The 21,700-nt window shown below is 38.3% G+C and overlaps 3 protein-coding genes across 5 annotated transcripts in view; 1 reads left to right on the forward strand and 2 right to left on the reverse strand.

The window, feature by feature from the left end:
• Positions 1-699: 699 nt before the first annotated feature.
• On the reverse strand, positions 700-8,328 carry LOC107041637. The gene is made up of 5 exons (XM_029126350.1): positions 8,272-8,328; positions 7,586-7,779; positions 7,428-7,513; positions 5,170-5,386; positions 700-773 (listed from the first exon to the last, which is right to left on the reverse strand). The coding sequence occupies exons 2-5, from the start codon at positions 7,665-7,667 to the stop codon at positions 766-768; spliced, it is 393 nt and encodes a 130-aa protein (XP_028982183.1). The 5' UTR covers positions 7,668-7,779; positions 8,272-8,328; the 3' UTR covers positions 700-765.
• LOC107041634 (probable enoyl-CoA hydratase, mitochondrial) lies at positions 2,066-20,014 on the forward strand. 2 transcript variants are annotated; one of them, XM_015262261.1, is made up of 9 exons: positions 2,066-3,364; positions 9,978-10,224; positions 10,639-10,724; positions 12,230-12,443; positions 16,276-16,482; positions 16,609-16,733; positions 19,283-19,487; positions 19,558-19,745; positions 19,822-20,014. In XM_015262261.1, the coding sequence occupies exons 1-9, from the start codon at positions 2,834-2,836 to the stop codon at positions 19,885-19,887; spliced, it is 1,869 nt and encodes a 622-aa protein (XP_015117747.1). In that variant the 5' UTR covers positions 2,066-2,833; the 3' UTR covers positions 19,888-20,014. The 2 variants fall into 2 exon arrangements, with proteins under 2 accessions (XP_015117747.1, XP_015117748.1); XM_015262262.1 differs by lacking the exon at positions 2,066-3,364 and adding an exon at positions 5,330-5,395.
• Positions 20,003-21,700, reverse strand: part of LOC107041635 — a 62,405-nt gene continuing 60,707 nt past the window's right edge. For both annotated transcript variants that reach the window (XM_015262265.1, XM_015262266.2), the window contains exon 3: positions 20,003-21,637. In XM_015262265.1, coding sequence (XP_015117751.1) covers positions 21,447-21,637 — 191 coding nt within the window. In that variant the 3' untranslated portion in view covers positions 20,003-21,446. The remainder of the gene's footprint in view (positions 21,638-21,700) is intronic.

Here is a 21,700-nt window from a genome sequence, read left to right on the forward strand (position 1 = left end):
ATTTTTCATACGTGGATTGAAAAGGGTGCCCATTGTCTTCGGTGTTCTTCATCGATGCTCATGGGTTGAGGGTTGTCGTCCGTTCGAATCAGATAATATGATTGACCACACGTCCGTCACTTCCCATAGCTCCAGTTATTCATGTACGCATAGTATCACATTATATTTTTCATAAACTTGTCCGAAACTTTACGTGTAAGTCTGTGTAATATAATACTGAATAGTCGCTGTTATTATCTTGTATCAGCCGACGTTCTACCCTTCTCTAATGGAGATTCCAGAATGAATCCGATTACTTCATTATTATTCAATTGGGTGGACATGATCCTAGTGGTATGCAATAAATTTAGACTGAGAAGGAAAAGCTATTATGACGTTAATGCATCCATATTCATCAAGCATACGTATTGATGTCAACTGAGGGCACCTGCTATCTAGTAATGCACTTCAATGTGTGTTTGTGCTGAAAAAAAGTTTCTGTGTATTAGTTCATTCGAATATTATTTGATAAATAATAGATCAGAAGGTAGGTGAGATTCTTTTTATTAACATAAACTTATAATAATAATCAACTCTGAAATTATAAGTTATCTTGATATAACTCAATATGTCGTCGGGGTTTACTCAAGTATTAAGACTCTCTTCTTGGATCTGGATGGAGCGTTCATATCTTTGATTTTTTCCTTTATATAGGTTTTCGCTCGCTCCATTTCCTTACAGATTTTCTTGGGATCAGTCCATTTTTGGTCATTGATCAGGTAAAATTCATAAAACTGAAAAAAACACATTGACTATTCAGTGATCACTACAAGCGGACGAAACATAGGAAAAAACCCATTTAGATATTAACCCCTCGAGGGACCGCGAGAGGGACTGACACGGGTCGGACGCAGTTTGGGACGCTCTGTCGTTTTAACGGCTAATTAGATCGAAAAAGCCTAAAAAAGCAGCTGAAAGTGTAATAAAAAGGAGGAGAAAAGTGGAAAGAGTGAGCGGGTGTTGGAGTACTGGCTGATAACGCGCCTGTAGGAAAGATAAGGGAGGAAAAAAAGTAGCGTCGTACGGTGGAGGTTAAGGAAAGTGCGTTAAGTGCAGCGGTGAGGGGCGGAAAGGGACGGGGGAACCATAACCACCGAGGAGGGAGGACGACGCAGATCCGATCAATTAGCCCCTCATGTATAGATATTCCAAATTTTTATTTTTTTCCTCATTGAAGTAGTTTTGAAAAAAATTGCGAGCTAATAAAAAACATTTGCTAGTTAGTACTTTTTTTAAAATAAATTTTTGAAAAATCACCTCTGAAAAAAAAGCGTTATCCCCTCTGTTTCATTATTTCCAAAAAATTTTATCACCAATCGATAGCAAATTGTTTGAAGATTTTTGCGAGTTAAGAAAAAATCGTCAATGCAATCCTATTATTGTGTAAAGTAACAATTCCAATTTCAACTGAAAACCAGAGTTGATGACCAGAGTTTGTAACAGAGATGTCAGACAAGATATGAATGTTTTTTTTGGCTCAAATGAAAGAGCGGCTCAAAAAATGGCGTGCAGAAGTCTTTAAAGATGACAAATGTCTCTAAAGATGATGTCTGTTTTCAATTGAAAAGCGCAATTGTGACAACATTGTCCAGTGGGGTCTAGGAGTCTCCCCTGGTTCAAAACCATCTTTAGAGGCCCCTGCACGCCATTTCTCGACCCGCTCTTTCATTTGAGCCAAAAAAAAACATTCATATCTTGTCTGACATCTCTGCTACAAACTCTGGTCATCAACTCTGGTTTTCGGTTGAAATTGGAATTGTTAATTTACACAATAATAGGAGTGCATTGACGATTTTTTCTTAACTCGCAAAAATCTTCAAACAATTTGCTACCGATTGACGATAAAACTTTTTGGAAATAATGAAATATGGGGGGATAACGCCTTTTTTTCAGGGGTGATTTTTCAAACATTTATTTTAAAAAAAGTACTAACTAGCAATTGTTTTTTATTAGCTCGCAATTGTCTTCAAAACTACTTCAATGAGGAAAAAAATGAAAATTTGGAATATTTATACATGAGGGGCTACGGATCTGACGACGCCAAGAAAGGAGGAACGGACGGAAAGGGAAACGAGAAAAGGCGATGGAGACATCTACAGTGAAGAGAAGAGGCAGGAAGAAGGCATCGGTCGATAAAGAAGAGGTAGAGGGAGGCTCAGGAGCGAAAAACAGAACGAGGTCAGCAGTGAAGAAACTGGAGGACTTCTGGGAGAGGGAAACTGTCAGTAGGAAAGGACAGAAGGAGGCAGTCCCGAGAGAAGAGGCGGAAGAGATGGGTAACAGTGGGAAAGGACAGAAGGACACAGACTTGAGAGAAGAGATGGAGGAGATGGCAAGAGTATGAGGAAGGGAGAGGAACGAAAGGAGGGAAGTGAGGGCAGCAACGTGAACATGGAGAAAGAGGCTACAAAAGACCTTCAGAGGACACCCGACGGAAAGGCGAAAGACAAAAACAGCGAGGAAGTAGGGATAAGAGAAACACCCACGACGCGGAGGAGGCAGTGAGGAAGAGTGAGCGGAGGATAGGGCAGGGGCAGAGGCAAGCGGAAATGACGACAAGAATGAGGTGGTAGAGGAAGAGGAGAATAGGGACAGGTCACCAAGTTGTGTGCAGAGAACATCAGGGAATAAAGCAGAGGGAGGACAACAGCGGCTAGAGCCAGGGAGGAGCTCAACACAGGGAGAGTAGAACAGAAGGGGGGAGGCTGGAGATAACAATGACAGCAAAGGGGAATCGACGCTGGAGGAGGAGGATGAGTTAGGCTTTACCAATTGGGAAAGACTCAAGAAATGGATGGCGAATTGGGATAGGAGGCAGAAAGAGGAATGGGAAACCAGAATGGAGGATATGGAGTTCCTGATCAGGACAGAGGTAAGGAAAGCGATGGGAAATGGCAAGTGCGGGGAATGTGAAAGAAGAAGGGAGGAAGGAGAGAGGACAAAGCACTGGGAAGACGACCAACTCAGAGAAGTACAAGAAAGATTGAGAGAGGCGAAGGAGGAACCGGAAGTGCTGGCCAAAAGAGTAAAGGAATGGAAGGAAATAGCGACAAAATGGAGAACAAGAGCAAAGGACCCAGAAGAGGAAGGCACGGGAAAAGGAAAGGAGGACAATAAGACATCGGACGATGTTGAATTCTGGGAGGAGGGAGACGAGGATGAGTATGGAGAGAAGGGACCGGTTGACAGCCAAAATGGAGGAGATCGCAATATCTCGATAGAGGAGGACTGGGACGCGGAGATCAGAAAAGGGGAGGAGGCAACAAAATTCTATAATCCACCACCACGGGGACTGGAGGAGGCGGAATGGCAGGCTGAGCAAGAGGTGAGACGAGCAAGGAGGAAGAACTTCATAATTTAAGAATTAACTCTATTATCGAGGAAGAGGAAGGAGGAATTAGAGGAATGGATTCTGAATGAGCTGGACGTGAAGGTAAGGATAGACTAGTTGGATAGAAGGGGCAACGGAGGCTGGCTGGCCAGGACTGAGGAGCTGGAGAACAAAAAGGAAATGAAGGAGAGGGCAAAACTGAGAGAGCGAGGATGGGGAGTGTTCCTGCAGGACGACTTCACAGACAGACAGAAAGAGATACAGAAGTGGATAGGGAAAGAGGCAAGAAACTGGAGGAAGAAAGGCAGGCAGGTCAACACAGGCTACAACTGTTTCAGTGTGGACGGGACTTGGTTGGAATGGGATGAAAGGAAGGGAGAAACGAAGCTGAAGGACAGTACGGAGAGGAGTGAAAGCGGAGGGCCCTTTTAGACAGGAGGCAGGTAATGTGGAGAGGGAGGAGGGCAAGGTACTACGGATAATGCACTGGAATATAGAAAATGTAGCAAACATTGGAAAGAATGGAGAGAAATAGAAAAAAATGGATATTGTGATGTTCCAAGAAACTCATCTGGAGAAAAAACCTCTGGGAAAGATGATGGAGAAGGTAAATAAGCAATTCCAATGGTTCGGGAAAGAAGCAAAGAGAGTGAGTAAAAGAGGAAAGGCAAGTGGAGGACATTTAATAGGAGTCGGGAGGTCGTTAGAAGCAGACTGGAGAGTGGAAGAATGGGAATATGGCCTTACGCTGAAAATCAAAGAGAAGAAGACCGCATAGGATACAAAGTGGTGAGCACTTATATCAACGACAGGAAGAACTTGAAGGGGGCCTTGAGGAAAATGGACGAACTAGTGGAGATGGAGGGCTCGGAGGAAAAGGATGATCATTACTGGCGATTTGAACGCAAGGATTGGAGAACTGCAGGGGGTTCCAGAGTGCGGAACAGAACAAGAGTCGCGGATAATGGAGAGAAACTCACAGGATAAAACTGTTAGAAACGAGGGGAAAAGGTTGATAGAGTGGTGTGAGGAAAGAGCACTGCTAATCCAGAACGGGAGAGCTAAGGGAGATCAGGAAGGGAAAATTACATTTATAGGGGAAGGAGCAGGATTGGGGAGTGTACTAGACTATATAATAGTTGAAATGGAGGGGGAAGAGGCCGCCGAGAGGTTCAGGGAGATGGAGGTGACGGATCAGGAAGGATCAGACCACCTACCGATCGTTTGCAGAGTGAAATGGAGCAGAGAAGAAGCAAAAGATAAGGGAAGCAGCAATAATAAAATGAGATTGAAATGGAAAGAAGATCGGGAAGAGGAATTTAAGGAAAAGTGGAGAGGAGAGTGGGTGAACAGAGGTGAGTTAAGGGAAGGGCTAGAGGCCAGATGGACGACACTGGTGGAGGTGACAACGAAGGCGGCACAGGAGGCGAGAATGACTTTAGGGAGCAACCCCGCGAAGAGAGCGCACAGACACAGTTCTATCAGTTCTATCAGAAATTCTTTCGAAAATTCTATTTGTTTTTGTGGCCATTTCTGGAGAAGATATTTAACAGACAAGTCAATAGATTTTGATTACTCTACAGGAATTCTTCAGCGTAAATTTTCCGCTGTTTTTTCACTATACTTTGATTTGTTTTTCATAATAAAACCCAAGAGATTGAAATTTCGAAAAATCATGCGCGGGAATGGCGCAAAAAAACAGCAAAGTTTTCCACTAGAATTCTAATGGAATTCCGATAGGATTTTTATAGAATTCCGATAGAAATTCAAGATTCCTTGGAGAAAGCGCTATACAATACCTCTTATAGCCCTGACTGCGTTCGATGGAAGGGCTGGTTTACTTTCGAGTGCACGTGGACCCTTCTTGCCTGTTACACTCTTCAATCTCAGCTCGTCTCCAAAGACAGCTAGAGCCAGATTTTTGACGAACTGAGATCCTGTTTTGGGGTATCTCTTGGCATCAATGTATTGTTTTCTGAGCAACCATATCCACTGGCCCAAATGGATGATTGCATTCTGTGGCAGGTTGATGAATGATTGAATATTTGTGACATACATGCCGTCAAATACATACAATAGGATTATAAGCGAGGGGCTATTCACAATCGTAATCATGGTGTCACTCGCGTGTGTAATCGGACCCTCAACAAATTGTAATCACAGTGAAATCATCAGCGATGTTATTGTACAATAGTACCTTCCCTGTTATCATTCCTAATTAATGTAATTATTATTTTCAATCTTTTCAGCCACATGCGCATTTTTTATTATTTAGAGTCGTGATTCGTATCAGCCCACATTGTTAGCGGGGTCATTACTATGGTGAAAATACCTTAAGAGTCGAGGGTCAAGTGTAAGTGTCCAGCATGAGAGTTGAGTCAGTGAAAGACTCGGGCATAATGGTCAAGCATTCATATCAAACATTCCTCCATATAATCAATTACAACTGACTAAATATAATTGCTGGAAATAGTTTCTCATCTGATTAGTTACACACCTTCGAATGGCCACGCCTCGTGAGGGTGTAACAACGCAAGGATCATCGCGCGCGAGGGTTATAAGCGCGTCGCAAGGATCATAGCTCGCAAAAGTCATCAACACGCGAGGGTCATATCTCAAGGGATGAATTTCACGTGAATCAAACGTCACAAGAATCATCTTCATTGTGAGAAAGCGATTGTAAACATCACCAGTGGTGTATAGACGAATTGATATTTAGACAGGAAACCATGGAAATTATAAAAATTTTGTTCGGAAGGAAACACTCAGTGTGATGGTTTGAAAAAGTTAAGATACGAATGGGATGAAATGATTCCTCCTTAGAATCGTCGTTTTTTAAAGCCATAAACGAAATTGTGGAAATTTCAATGAGGTCCGATAAGAGAGCTTTCCAATAATGGAGATGACCCTTGTGACTTTTGACCTTTCAGCGGTTTGACCCGTATGACATCCGTCTCTGGCGGGGTATGACCCTTGCAATAAATGACCTTCCCGATTCATGAGGAATGACCGTTGCTAGGTGTGATCCTTGCAACGTATGACCCTCGCAAGACCACATTCCCCAACAGAAAATTCCTTATTTTTGGCATTTGATCTTTCTTGACCACTGCATGATCTTTGTTTAATGTAAAAAAAATGATGGTTCACGATTTCAATGAAAAGATTCTGTAATCGCTAGCTGCAATCTATGAAATTATTTTGTTTTCCAGTGGTAATCACGGTGATCACCGATCAGTGCAATCAGGGCTGCAATCACGTGTAATCGATTGCATATCATCATCATGGCGTCCGTCAATTCGGATGTGAATAGCCCCTCAATTATAGGGGTGAATGAACCCAAAGATAAATAAGACTACTTTTTATTCAGTCCGAGGATACGAATTTTCTAAGAACACATCAACTACCCCCAGCCCTTGGTATTTTTAAACATATCAATAGGAATCATTTCAACGTTCTATGTGGCTTTACTATACTAGCAATAAAATTACTTGCTCCCCTTCGAAATTTATTGACACAATAATTTATAATGATATTGTGTGTGGAATTTTTGCGCAGTTGTTCGTTTGAAACGCATTTAATTGGCAGGAATTAATTATTTTTCTCAGCATAGTATCATCATTCCTTGTGATATGATTTATAGTTGATGAACCTTTCGACATAGAAATGTATCTATTTGTTATACGGACACTTCGTGTCCATGAACCACCGTTTACAGACAACGTGAGGAAATAGTTATTTTCGTCATAGAGCCTAAAAAACTTTTCTGACGAGGGTGAGGGGCGCAGGGAGAGGCGAAGTCGAGGAATGCATTCGCAGGAGTCAGAAAATGTGTTTCGGTCCTGTGCCGAACGTAATTTTTATTCGCAATGTTCGTAAACAGGGTTTGGCGGACACACAGTATTCGTAAAACGACGTTTTACGGACTGAAGAGAATAATAATTTTTTTACTTGAATTGTAACACACGATTTCAGTTCTGTGGTTTGAACAGTATCCTCATTGTTGAATTAATTGTAGCGGAAATACAATGGAATGCTTTTAATCAACGAATCAACTTACACTTTCTGCGCTCAGACGGCGAAATCCAACTTGAGGGGGCATGCCAAATCGTTTCATACCATCGCGAACATCCTGAATCGGTGTACCTGGAATTATTTCCATAATGAATGCATGAAAAAACCATATTTTATATATTTTCTTGAAAAACTTCTTATTACTCTTTAATTGTTTTATATTATCACGTAGAATGGCGAAGCTTCTCTGCATATCTTTGTGAGTATCACGGATATTATTTGTCATTTCCCAGGTGTCTTTACGGCAGATTCTCAGTGCGTCGATACAATAATTCAAACCCCTTTCATCTCGAGGCTGAGGAGGAATTTCCCTTCATTCGCCCTTGATCGTCAATGAGCTACGACGAGTGACAAAGGATTGTTTCAATAGCTGTAGTTAGAAGTTGAAAAATAAAACTGGAAATTCTTTCTTTACTCTTCTAAGAAAACTGAGAGTTTATTGGTATCCTGATGGAGTTATCATTCACAAAATCTCCAATGAATATCAAAGAGATATGGAATCCTTCCAGATCTGTCCTGAATTAGCAAACTTTGATAAGTGCATTTTTTTTTCTAAAATGGATATTTTTGGCTAAATGGCTTTCTAACAATAGTTGGGAAGCGATTCGACTTTCAAAAATACCTTATAAAAACCTGCACTTATCCTAGTTTACCAATTCACGACAGAGATATCTTTTTAGATTGCTGAATATTGTTGAGATCTATGAAATCAAAATATTTTTAGGAATCCCAAGAGATAGCCAGAATCACTTTTCATCGTCAATAGTTCGAGCGGAATCCACAAAATTCGCTATCATTCCACAGTTAGTCTTGTGAGCTTTGATTTTTACCATTTCAATTCACACGTTGTCCCCCACCTCTCTTATTTAATACGTTTCATTCGTGTTGAAATTACTTCATTTTCTCTGAAATTACTTATTTTCAATCAATGGAATCATTCGAAAGTAATTGAAATCATGAAGTCTCGTGTAACGCTCGAAATCACCTAAATTAATTATTTCTGTAATTACGTGAAATCGACTCTATTCGTCACTCAATCGTGAAGTGAGTAGTTCCTCGGATAGCGGAGCAAAACAAAAGGTGTGTGAAAGACCCTTCTTAGGAGAACATTGGAGCCTCCCAAATGCAATTTCTACCCAGCCTATGGCCCCCAAATGACCGGCAGGGTGATATGCAAATAATTAAACGACACAATTGCACCTGAAAATAGACGATATAACTTTATTCAATTATTAATGCACAAATCACTCAGAATTCCTAATTGCGCTCTCTGCACTTACACACACACTCAACTCTCTCACTCACACCTTTACTCAGCGCTACTCCCGAAAACCGACTGACTCCTCGCTCATCAGTCCCCCGAACATTCGCATTACCTCCCGATAATCCCTTCTCCTTGACCCTCATACATTCCCGTAAATCAGTGTTTCTAACAGGTGGCTTGAAATGGAATAGCGGGGGAACATGGGCAATGTTGTAAAATAGTTTATTCCTGTCAGTGACTAATGTTGCTCACTTGGAGCCAAATTTTATTACTTTTACTTGTGATGATAGCCATATTATGAATCTCTGTAGGGAATTGAAGGGATTTTAATCTTTCTTGCTTCAGTTTGAGTAGTTATTCACGGCAAGTAATTGTTCACGTTCACTGAAGTAATATTTGATGGAGTCCCGAGTAAGCTGCGCAATTTCGGGACAAATTACCCACGTTTAGGAAATTCTCCGGAGTCAGCAGAGAAAACTATACTATTTGCCTCAAGGGGTTATTCACAATCAGTTATGACCAATGATTATACAATTACGTTTGTGAATAGCCCTTCGATCCTTCCCTAATTATTTCCCCTGACATGAGGTGAAAAAGACTCAGGAGTGGATTCCGATCCACGATTAGTTGTTTTCTTTGACAATATCTACGCACCTTTTTTCATTGTTTTAAGAGAATCAAAAAAATGATTTAATATTAGTTAAAATGGCAGTTACGGCGATGCATACGTAAAATTTCGGTAACTAGGAGCGATGAAGGAAACCCTTTGCATGCGGACGTCCACATATCTCTGAAATATGATTGATTTGATGATAAGCACGGATAATGAGTCAGTTATCAGGAATGAGTTTCGAAAATAAGTCTCGAGTATCTGTTTGAGCGTTTTTTTCCTGTACTTCTCCAATTAACAATCGTGCTTTTCATCGCCCCGTCTTTAAAACGTCGTTTTACGGACACTTGGTGTCCGTCAAACGCCGTTTATAGACAGTGTGAAGGAAAATTACGTTCGTCACTCGACCGAACACAACTTTTCTGAGTCGTGTGATTGCATTCCTCGGTTTCACCTCGGTCTGCAACTCTCACACTCGTCAGAAAAGTTTTATCGGTCCTGTGATGACAAAAGCAATTTTGTATTCTCGTAGTATGACCTGCCTCGCTGCGCTTTTTTGGTTACTGTCCATTTCATCCTGCCATCATTTTACTCTGCTCTCCAATAAAGGAGCGGAGCTTCTTAACAAAAAATGTAATGTCCAAAAACTCCTGAAATTGTAGAAATCCAGACGTGGCAAAAAAAAACATCGTGAAACAGACAATGCAAGCCAAGGTGAATTGCATGAGCGGCTGACTGCCATGCAAGAACAAATCAATGCGATGGAACACACAACCAACAAATCCCTTCGCAAACAAATAAACAGTCTTCAAACAAAAATAAAAGAATTGAAAGAGTCTTTCAAAAGCTTCCAAGATGATGTGGCTAACCAATTGAGAGCATTGGTTGAAGCTTGGCAAGAATTGAAAGGTAAGGAAGTTATTACCGTGAGGTAATAACTTCCGAGGGGTGAGTTGCCTTTTCCGGATGTGAATTCAATATTTTTCCCATGAAATGAATCCTATTCTCTCACTCAAACAGAAGGAAGTATTGATCCTACAAAAGTTTTAGTAACAGGCTAACTAGTCAGTGAAATGGTAACCTAATAGAACATGGACTGAGTTCACAAATCTTTATTGATTTTCCCCTTGCCCTTTAATTCATTTTTTGAAAATTAGTAGTCGATTATCCATGAAATTGTATTTTTTCTCAAAAGTTAACAATCTGTTCCGGTGTAGAATTTTCGATACATACATTAAAATGAGAATGGCAGATTCCTGTACAACCAAATAGAATTCAAGAGAATACTCGTTCTTGTCAATGAATTTTCTCTTTAAAATGCAGATTCACCCGTTAGAGATTTGGAGAAATGCTTGGAAGACGGCGAGAAGGTACCTGCTGCAGGATATTGGATGAAAAATGCTGATAAGGTAAGTTTAATTCCAAGTCGCAATTTCTTTCACAAAAAAGGCCGTAAAGTACTGGAATATGCCCATATGAATAAGTCCAATAATGCCAAAGTGGTCCCTCTTCATGCGGACATCCACATATTGTGCTACGAGTACTGAAAGAACCACTTTTTCGCACGCACGCACAACACACCCTTTTTTGTGATACCTCCCTCGACAGTTAACAGAATCTGTCCACCAAATTTTCACTAAACTGTTTAGAAAACTGAACTTTTTAGGCAGGTATCACAAACACTCTTTACGCTTCTTCACACTGCCAAAAGTCAAAAGTTCACACGTCAAAAGTAGTTTTTTCTCTCAGTGTACCAACCCGTCAAACTTATGTAACGAAATTTATATTTCCCATACCGATTGAAGATGTCTACATTTTTAATCGGTATGGGAAATATTATGATATCTTCTGCCATGGCTGTATCCTTTTTGCTTCCGAATGGAAGCATTGTAATCGTTCTATTTTTCGATTTTCTAATTTTGCTTGGAAACGATGCAGAATGGTCTGAAACGTCAGAATACGAAGTTTGACCACCCCGTGTGCCTGTGCGGATGTCCACCGGGTGGTCAACTTTTAGAAAATTGGAGAATTAACCGGCTAAAGTGATTCAGAAAAATCTGAAATTTTGTCAGATTATAGGTATTAATGACGACTAACTCTGTGCCAAATTTCAGCTCAATCGATCCAGCCGTTTTCGAGAAATTGCCATTTGTTTCTAAATCGTTTTTCGCAAATATCTCAAAAACCATCGAACCGATTTCATTTTTTTTTCAAAATACTCGTCTCGATGTCACCTATAATAATCAATTAAAACATGTATACCGATTCATTCAAAGTTTTCGAGATATTTCAATTTTTCTGTTTTTTGCTAAAAATGCTTGTGAGCACTCTCACGGTCGCAAAAATCGATATATCAACTTGAAATTTGGCATGAAGTTTCCTCTCTGCATTAGAATGTTTGGTATTGAAAATGGGCTCAATCGAATTATTAGTTTGGGAGATATTCAAGTTTGTATCTGAATCTAGTTTCTTGAATATCCCGAAAACTATTCAACCGATTCCATTTTTTTTTTCAAAATACTCGTCTCCATGTCACCTATAACAATCCATCAAAATATATATACCGGTTCACTCAAAGTTTTTGAGATATTACAAATTTTCTGTTTTTTGCTAAAAATGGTTATTGGTAGCACCCTCACTTTCGGATCAATCGATATATTCACTTGAAATTTTGCATGAAGTTTCCTCTCTGCACTGAAATATTTGGTACTGGAAATTTTTCGGGAAATCTTAGTAAATGGTTGAAACCATTCGGAAGCTGGCCATCAGTTTATTGATGGCGAAAAAAACAAAAAAAAACCATCAAGTAATGCTCAAGATGACCTCTCCCAAAAAGGCTCCAACCCCTGCTTGTTTCTATCATTTAAATACCTCCGGTTAGCTGGAATACCTATACGATTATTGATCATAATAGGTCGAGATGATGCACATGGGGCAAGGCATCTGGCTTCCTAAGAAAGAATATGATGATGCCGCCAGATCACCCAGTGAAGCTGCCTTCGTCAAAAATATTGCCATATCAATCTGCGGAGCTGAAGTAAAAGATCACACCGTGACTGGTCGGACAGCTCCTCGTACCAAAATAACAAAAGAAGCTATCCCATCAAACAAGATGTTAGCCATAAGAGGTATTTTTATTGAATAATCGATATCATTGCCTATCAAGGTTGGAATTATGGATTCAACTGTTACGGATCCCTGGAAATCTAGCGATCATGACCAGAAATCTAGAAGATCATGGCCAGAAATAGTATATTTTGTTACGAGTGCGGAAAAGTGTTTTTTGGCTTGTGGGATTATATCACTCGCCTTCAGCTCGTGCTATAAACCTCCCACGAGCCAAAAAACACTTTTCCCACGAGTAACGAACGATATTTTTAGGCATCGAAGCGTGCACGCGAAGCGTGTTTAGTTAGTATAGAGATCAGCGTTAGTGATCTCTCGTTAGATCTCTATACGTTAGTATAATCCCATTCCCATCTTGGAGACAGGATTTGGGCTCAGCCTTGTTCCTCACCCCCTCCCCTCAAGAAAGAAAAAAACATTTTATCAATTTAAAAAAAAAAACTTCGTCCCTGAAATCAGTAGAAAAACCCCGAAATAAAAAAAGGTCAGACCAAAAAAAATAAGCTCAGATCCAAAAACGGAAGAGGAACTTTCCACTTCAAAAAGCTCCCTCTTCAATACCCTTTCAGGAAAAGGAGCGGTTGCGGGACACTGTAGAGATCAGCGACCGCTCGGCTGTGCGCAGCGTACGCCTCTCGCTAAAAACATCACATCACTCGCCAATATCCCCCCACTTTATGCACTTGTAACGTAAGATACTATTACAGAGCTGAATTGCGCACTTGCATGAAGTCCACACCACAGTGAGCCCATCTCCACCGTGGACAAACTTGGGACAAACTTGGCGAAGACATAAACTCAAGGGAGTTCGATGGATTTCCTTTTACATGGGAGATAATAGCCAACTCCGGTGTGGTTTTCACCAAGGCTAATGCTTTGTTGTGTTTCCACCGACGAGTTACTTCTACTTGCTTCGACTCAAGTCTGTTCCACGTCCTCGGTGGAAATAGGCTCAGTATTGCGCACATATTATCGTGAAACTTAGGCAATTCCCGGCATGCTAGATTCCACAAATTAAATTTACACATGAGAATTGCCACGCTAATAAAGTACGAAATCTTATTCTCTACATTATAAAACAATTCATCGTATCTCCACGTTGTGCATTCCAAATTCTTCAATGGGTAAACTCAACATTCCAACGATCATTTATTTTCTGATGAAATGCAACATCGAAATAACTAATGGTATTTTACACAACGAGTTGGTAAATGACATTTACCTATCACAGAGAAAAAAAGTTTTCATTTTGAGGGACATATGTTATTGATATTTAGGAACATGTCACTAACTTCGAGGAACACATAATTGATTTTCAAAAATTCATCACCAATTACAGTAGACTCCCGTTAGAGTCACACTCAAGGAGCTGTTGGGGAAGTGAATTCGGGGAATGCGACTGTATTCACCTTCCACCACCACGCGCTTACTCCGGGCGTCATTTCTCAGAATCGACATTGATAAACTAAAAATACTGAATTTTTCTTTTTATTTTATTGATGAAAAAATGAAAATATAATAATAATTATCATAACAATGATGATTTTATAATGACCAATAAAAATAAAAATTAATTAGTTATTATTAATGATTAATGATTGTCATTAATTAGTAATCAAATCAATGCATGGAAAATGGCTGTTGAAAATTTTCTTGATTAAAAGTTGAATAGAACCAACTTTTTCGGGTGGCCATTTTATTCCACTCTTGAATAATTTTTCGGTTATGGAGTTTGCCAAGAAGCAATTTTTTAAAATTTGAACATTAAACATCAAATTTTTTGAGTGTCCATTTTACCCAAAGAGGATTGACTAAAGTAGAGGCTCAGATCTCGGGGTTGGACTGACCCCAAGCCAAAAGTAGTTCGACCCCAACGGAGAGATGCCGCCACGGTCGAATCTGACGGCTGGGTGAACTGCCTGTGCGGGTAACTCGGCAGTAGCAAAGGATGAAAGAGGGTTAATTGATGGGGAATTTAATTCTCCGTCGAACTGTCCTTTTTTCATCCTTTAATCTCAATTAGGAAGGGAGAGGTGAATTTTTAATTACCGGGAGTCACTGTGCGCCGCAAAACAATTATTTTTCTTACTGGCCCCTGACTTTCATGGCAGTTTTTAATTTTTTGTTACAAAGATGAAGGGATGAAAGAGGGTTAATTGATGAAAAATTTAATTCTCCGTCGAACTGCCCTTTTTTCATCCCTTAATCTCAATTAGGAAGGGAGAGGTGAATTTTTAATTACCGGGAGTCACTGTGCGCCGCAAAACAATTATTTTTCTTACTGGCCCCTGACTTTCATGGCAGTTTTTAATTTTTTGTTACAAAGATGAAGGGATGAAAGAGGGTTAATTGATGAAAAATTTAATTCTCCATCACACCCTCTGTGTTTCATATTAATTAGCCAGCAAATGAATCACCTGAAAAACATTAAGAACATGCTGAGGACGAGGAGAACACAAATTCCACTCCAAAACTATCCCTGTGACAGCGGGACTGCTACTGCCGAGTTACCCGCACAGGCAGTTCGCCCAGCCGTCAGATTCGACCGTGGCGGCATCCCTCCGTTGGGGTCGAACTACTTTTGGCTTGGGGTCAGTCTAACCCCGAGATCTGAGCCTCTACTTTAGTCAATCCTCTTTGATTTTACCTCAGATGTCCATATTGCCCCTCCCGCCCCTACCTCTCAACATATTGGTCAAGTGGATTCTGCAAACCTATCAACTTTTAATTGAAGTCGAATCTCATAGATGTCGTGCCAATCGAACAGCATCCTCCTGATCTGAACTATCCGTCGAGCAGATCTTTATCGAGATAGCGCAGTCGTCAGAGGTGGACTTTGTCCTAAATAGCCGGAGCAATTGAACATCAAATAATAATAATAATGAATCATGAGAGAGTTTTCGTGTAGGCTTTCCAGTAGAACCTTTTCTTTCGTTTTCACCAGTGGGAGGCACGGATACAAGTGGAAATTACGTAGAGAAGGGGTACCCACCAAAGGAAAAAAACTTATACAGTCCGCGCCACAAAAGAATGATTGTGGCTCGGTACCCCCCCTCTCGAATTTCGCTCCGACTCGACGTCCCCACCAGTCCCCACCACTGAGATCCAAGATCATTCTTTCCTAGCGGCAACGATACCGACGATACCTATGGGTATAACACATGTTTCATTTTCTGAACCGGTTTCGTTAAGTACACACCATGGCAACGAGCAAGTTGGCAAAAATTCTCTTCACACGCGTTCCAAAATTTAATCAACACACTGGACACTTGGCATCGACAATCAAATTCTATTCGAGTAAGTAGATATTCAGCAAAATTGTCAATGCAAAATTTGAATGACAAAATCGAATTGTTCGATTCCATTTTCTCACGCGGACTTTGCCCTATTTTGCATGCTTATAGATAAGCTTTCATGGCTTCAAGTAATCATTCACAATGATATTGAATAATTATAGAGGATACAAATAAAATTATTGGTTGAACAGCAAAGAATACTCTGAGTTTTGCAAATAAATAATTGTTTCATTGGAAGAAATGCATTTTTTTTATTATTCTAACAAGTCGGGAAAGATATTTCTCTAGTGATAATTGAGAGTAAAAATAATTTGAAGTGCCGTTTAACATGGCCATGCCAATACTGGCCAATGTATATTTATCGAATTTCCACTGAAGAGCCCCCCCGATAATATTCTTCCACAAAATAGGACCCTTTTTTTCAGGCAATGGGAAAGAAATGTTTACTCAAGTAATATGCCGAGATAATACAATCAAATACCAGTTGGTGCGACAGAAAAAAACTGATAAGAATATTCTTCTCCGTTTTTCATTGCAGCCCCGTCGAATGATTATGAATTCATCAAAGTTGAGAAGAGTGGAGAGAAACAAAATGTTGCGGTGATTACCCTTAACCGGCCGAAAGCTCTCAATGCACTGTGCAATAAGTTGATGACAGAGTTGAATACTGCTATCGAAAAATTCAGTAATGATGCGAGTGTTGGAGCTATAGTTCTTACGGGAAGTGAAAAAGCATTTGCTGCAGGTGTTTTTTCAATGTTTTTCATCAACAATCTCATCATATTTTTTGAGAGATTTTTTAAAATTATTGATTTAATGTTGAAAATGAGACGTGGGTGGGACGGTGACTGAAGCATTCAATAAATTTCAGGGGCTGATATAAAAGAGATGATGAACAACACCTTCGCAAATAACATAACTCAGGGGTTTTTGGAAAATTGGGACAGTGTCGCTAAATGCAGAAAGCCAATCATTGCAGCTGTTAATGGATATGCGGTAAATATTTTTCATTTATAGGTGCAGAGTTTTCGGCCTTCATAGACTAGCGCCCTAGGTGTTGATGGCCCTTTCATTATGCCCTTTTTCCTGTCAGATTCAATATTACTTTTTTCAATTCGTTGTTCATAATCATTCTAATTGTAAAAAGCAACGCAACTAATGGAAATCATATGTCCCAATTTATTAATGGTTAATTTTTCATATTGCAATAAATGACATGCCCATGTGCTAATTGCTACACACGCTGAATACAATTCCAATCATAATTACAATCCAATTTCTTCTCGAACATAACCCAGAGAGTAAATTTCTGGAATTCAATGTTTGTTGATGCTCTGGTAAAAGTGCTTGCCAACATTGCTATAAATTTAGTAAAAAATGTAGTGAAAAATAAATATGCAACGAAATCCGCTTTCGGGTAGTTGTTCATCTGAGAATGGATAAAAAATGCGGACAAAAAATCGATTCTCCTCTTTTCTTTTGGATAATTTATCGCATTTTGAGGGTAATTTCTGCTGGAATAATACTATTTCCAAAAAGTTCCTGCAAATTACGCAACGAAAATTTTAGAATCACGAGCTGTTGTAGTGACATTTTCCATATTCTTAAAAATAATAGCTTATTTTGGGATTTTAAAGGTTTTAAAATAAGATTTTCATTTGAAGTTAGCCATTCTTCAGTTGAAAGTTTCGAGAGTCTTAATTTGTAATGTGTAATTTTCAAAAATTGCAATTTTTTAATCATTTCATTAATCTTTCTCCAGAGGTGAACTTTATTTTTTGCAAATTTAAAAAATATTTTCCAACGGTTCAATATCGAGATTCAAATTCCGACTTGCAAAGTTTCTTAAATGTACATAATAAATCTGTTGTCCATTTGCATGGACCGCGAGTCATGCAAAAACGACTGAATGGATTTCAATGGTATTTTTACTGTTTCATAGTTTAGGTTATAAGTTATTGCGCTACGGTGCAATAACTATTCTCGAGTTTTCAAGAATATTTTTGAGATTTTTACAAAATTTAATAAAAATCATTTGATTTTTACAGAAAATTTGAGATAATTCTTTGGTTTCACAGAGAATTCGGAAGAACTTTGAATTTTGTGAGACATTCTCAGATGTTCTAGAAATTTCGAACAAATTCTCAGGTTTTCTAGAAATCTGGAGGAAATTTTCGGGTTTTCTAGAAAATTCGAAGCAATTCTTGGGTTTCTAAAAATTTTTTTTTGTTTACATGGAGCAATTCAATTGCAAATTCTGCTTAACTAATTTTTAATTAAAAAAAAGCACCTCAATGTTTTCAACTTGTCTACAACGCCCAAGAATTAGTACATTTTTTTCTCACTATAATTAGTTCACTCGGTAATTCAATTAATCTGTTATATATCATTAATATAATTCCACGCTTCGAATATCATCACCTGATGTTTTCAACACCGAATTAAAAATTAAAATTTAAAATGATAGCTTGACTTCAGCTCTATCCTTTTTCGAGAATCTGAAATTCACGTTAATGATTAAGATAATATTACATAATTGTCATCATTTTTATTCTTTGCTGTTATAGGATATTCAGTTAGCGTTTTTTTTAATCATAGCAGAAATTATGAATTTAAATATTATTATTTGTTCAATGTAGACAATATTAATCTTTTAAATAGGAATTCAAGTGACTTGAAAAGTTCTTGTCTTCATGTTGTTCAAAAGTATTGAATTGCATTAAATTTTCAGGGAAGGCCCGGGTGGATTATCTTTTGAACGCGATCTTGGTTGTTTTTTTATTTTGATAATTTGAAATGATCTCCAATTGCTATTCAGTTTTACATAGCCCTGGAGTCTCCAAAAATTATGATTGTACAATTAAAAAAACGTTGAACAAAAGCTGAACATTTTCAAAGAGCGTTTTTTAATAATATTGGGAAATAAACCCAACAGGGAGTAAATTGCAAATGAATAATTTTATGTATCTAATAGCTGTTAGATCGTCATTTGTCACAGTAGTCAATGGCTGTCAGATGGTTAGTTGCCATGATAAATTATCCATTCACTATTTCCTCTCTATCGGACTCATTTCTTAATCTTTATTAAGAACGCTCTTTGAAAATGTTCAGTTATTTTTCTACTTTTTTTTACAGTACAATCATAATTTTTGAGGGACTCCTGCGTGATATAAAATCCAATGAAAATTGTGATATATTTTACATTATGAAGATGGAAAAGCAGTCGAGATGACTGACGAAAGATAATCCACCCGAATCTGAAATTTGAAATTTTATGACTTTTTCCTCTCAAATTGAATTAAATGTCTCTCGCCTGAAAATTACTACTGAACTGTCCACCAAATGTTAATTTTGTTCACAACACTATAATTGCTATTTATTCATAATTATAATGGAACACTTGAAATCTTGAAATAAAAATAGGAAATCGATTTTCCGAAGTAGACTAATAAAATGGTCGGAAAATTGTGATTTTCGAAGACAACGACATTTTTTGCCCCTTACGGCAAATATGTACAGACCCTAAACCTTCAATGAATTTTCAGTTAGGTGGGGGTTGTGAGGTTGCAATGATGTGTGACATCATCTATGCAGGAGATAAAGCCAAGTTTGGTCAGCCTGAAATAAATCTTGGAACAATCCCTGGAGCTGGTGGAACTCAAAGATTAACTAGGGCTATTGGTAAGAGCAAAGCGATGGAAATGATACTCACTGGTAATCCAATAACAGCTGAAGAGGCTGAGAAGAGTGGTAAGTGCGGAGAATATAACTATGTAACTGGCTAAATTACAACGCCTATTCTAGATGTGAGTCTTTCCAGGGTTGGTTAGCAAAATCTTTCCAGCTGATAAACTCGTTTCCGAGGCTATCAAAACCGGTGAGAAAATAGCAGCCCAATCTCAGATAGCTGTTGCACTAGCGAAGGAGGCTGTTAGCAAGGCCTATGAGACAACCCTTAACGAAGGACTTCACTATGAGAAAAGAATCTTCCAAGCTACTTTTGCAACTGTTGGTATTTTTTGTACAATAATGATCTATTTCATCTCATAATCACTCAGTATTAATGTCATCTTTTTTATTTCAGGTCGACCAAAAAGAAGGTATGGCTGCTTTCATCGAGAAACGTCCTCCCAAATTCACAAACAAGTAAAAATAAAAATTTCGCATTTGCGACGCTCGTCTAAATGAGAATAATTTTTAAAAATGTGACATATTTTTATACATTTTATAAAGATGATCAAATAAATAGATTCAATTCGTTGCGGTTTCTTTTCAAACTTACATGATTTATTTAAGCTGCCTTACACTATGCGAATAGCCATGTATACACATCAATAATACAAAGGAAAAATGTAGTTCTTGATCAGTGGTACGAGTAACTGTCATACATCATTTAAATGAATCTGTTGTTTCTCATGTGTTTCTTTCTTAGAACTTTTAACTACGATTGATTATGATTGCAGGGGTATATTAAGAGAACACGTAAAGTACGATATTGTCTCAGCAGAGCATGAATAAGGGCCCTTTTACGTTTTAAAAATGAAAAAACAATGCGGTATCTATAATTTGATATGAATCTTTCACTCATTGAGCCTTTATTATAATTGTCAAGTTGAGCGGAACACTAACAATAATCACATTAGGATGAATCTCTCACAGAAAATTCATTTGTTGGTCCTCAATTGAACCCGATGGGTAATTTTCAAATATTGAAAAAATACTCTCTTCATTTGGCAATTTATGTTAAAAAATTTATGAGCTGAATTTTTATCCTAATCGCTTTCCTTTAATCTCATTGAATACATATTTTCGGTTCATCGACCTGTGATGATATTTTTAATGATATGGTCACCTTGAATGTTTCGAATTAGTAAAGTTTTTGAATAGTTGTTCATTATTTTGGAATTCCGCTCAACTTTGGAGTGTTTGTTCTTCGACTCAGAGTACATTGACTAGCTAATACTAATTATGTATTTAATCTTTTTATATCAATTATAACAAACTCCAACCGGAAGACAAGCACGCATTCATAACAATAATAAGGGACTCATCTACGCAATTTTATTGTCCAATATTCAGGAAAAAATTAATGGATTGTTCAAAAACAAGTACATCTTTCGATCTTGCATCAATATACGAAAATCTTTCCCTCTCACTACTCGGCGAAAGTTTCGCAACATTTCTCTGCCTGAATTTTATGAATGAATGTAGAAGAATCTACGACTTATTCCTCGCTTTTTCATATAAAAATAAAAAGATAGCCATTGTTGATTTTCATGCGATATGTACAATTAAGGAACTGCTAGGAAAAAATATTCCAGAAAATATTGTTTTTCGTCTAAAAAAAGGGATAATGCAGCCAATTTTAATATTTTTTCAGATCGAGTTAATGTTGCATTTCTCACTTCATCAATTTAATAGATAAGTCTTTGCAGAAAAACCAAAAAAACAAACTATCAAGTAATCTACAGTTATGGATATTAGAAATAAATCTGCAGGAAGGGAACATCGGTTTTCATTTACTTATATCACAGTCGTAAGCTCTGCTCTAGAACAAGTACGAAAATTTATTTGTAAAAAGGAAAAAAAATTGAAGGAAAAAGAAGATATCAACGAGGAATTAAGTAACAGTGCCTTGGAGGCTGGTTCCACAGTTGTTCTGTTATTATATTTCTTTGCCTTCTTTTGACTTAATAAACGAGTGAAGGTTTACCGCTTATTGCGGTTTTTCATGGTGAATCGCCTCCAGAAATTCCCACTTTTTTTTACAGGTGTTGCGGTTGGCGTATCGTAGGGATAGCTCGATTCATCGTCAGTATCGTTAACGCTCACTGACTCTCGAGTTGGCGATCCACCATGACCAGAATCTCGGTCTCCATCCTGACCAGTCTTTTCAAAACCTAAAATCATGATTCACAGTGAATGAATATAATGAGAGATTTGACAAATAATAATACCAGACA

Source organism: Diachasma alloeum, unplaced genomic scaffold (genome assembly GCF_001412515.2).
Source record: "Diachasma alloeum isolate Michigan unplaced genomic scaffold, Dall2.0 Dall_scaffold_00370, whole genome shotgun sequence".
NCBI classification, from domain to species: Eukaryota; Metazoa; Arthropoda; class Insecta; order Hymenoptera; family Braconidae; genus Diachasma; species Diachasma alloeum.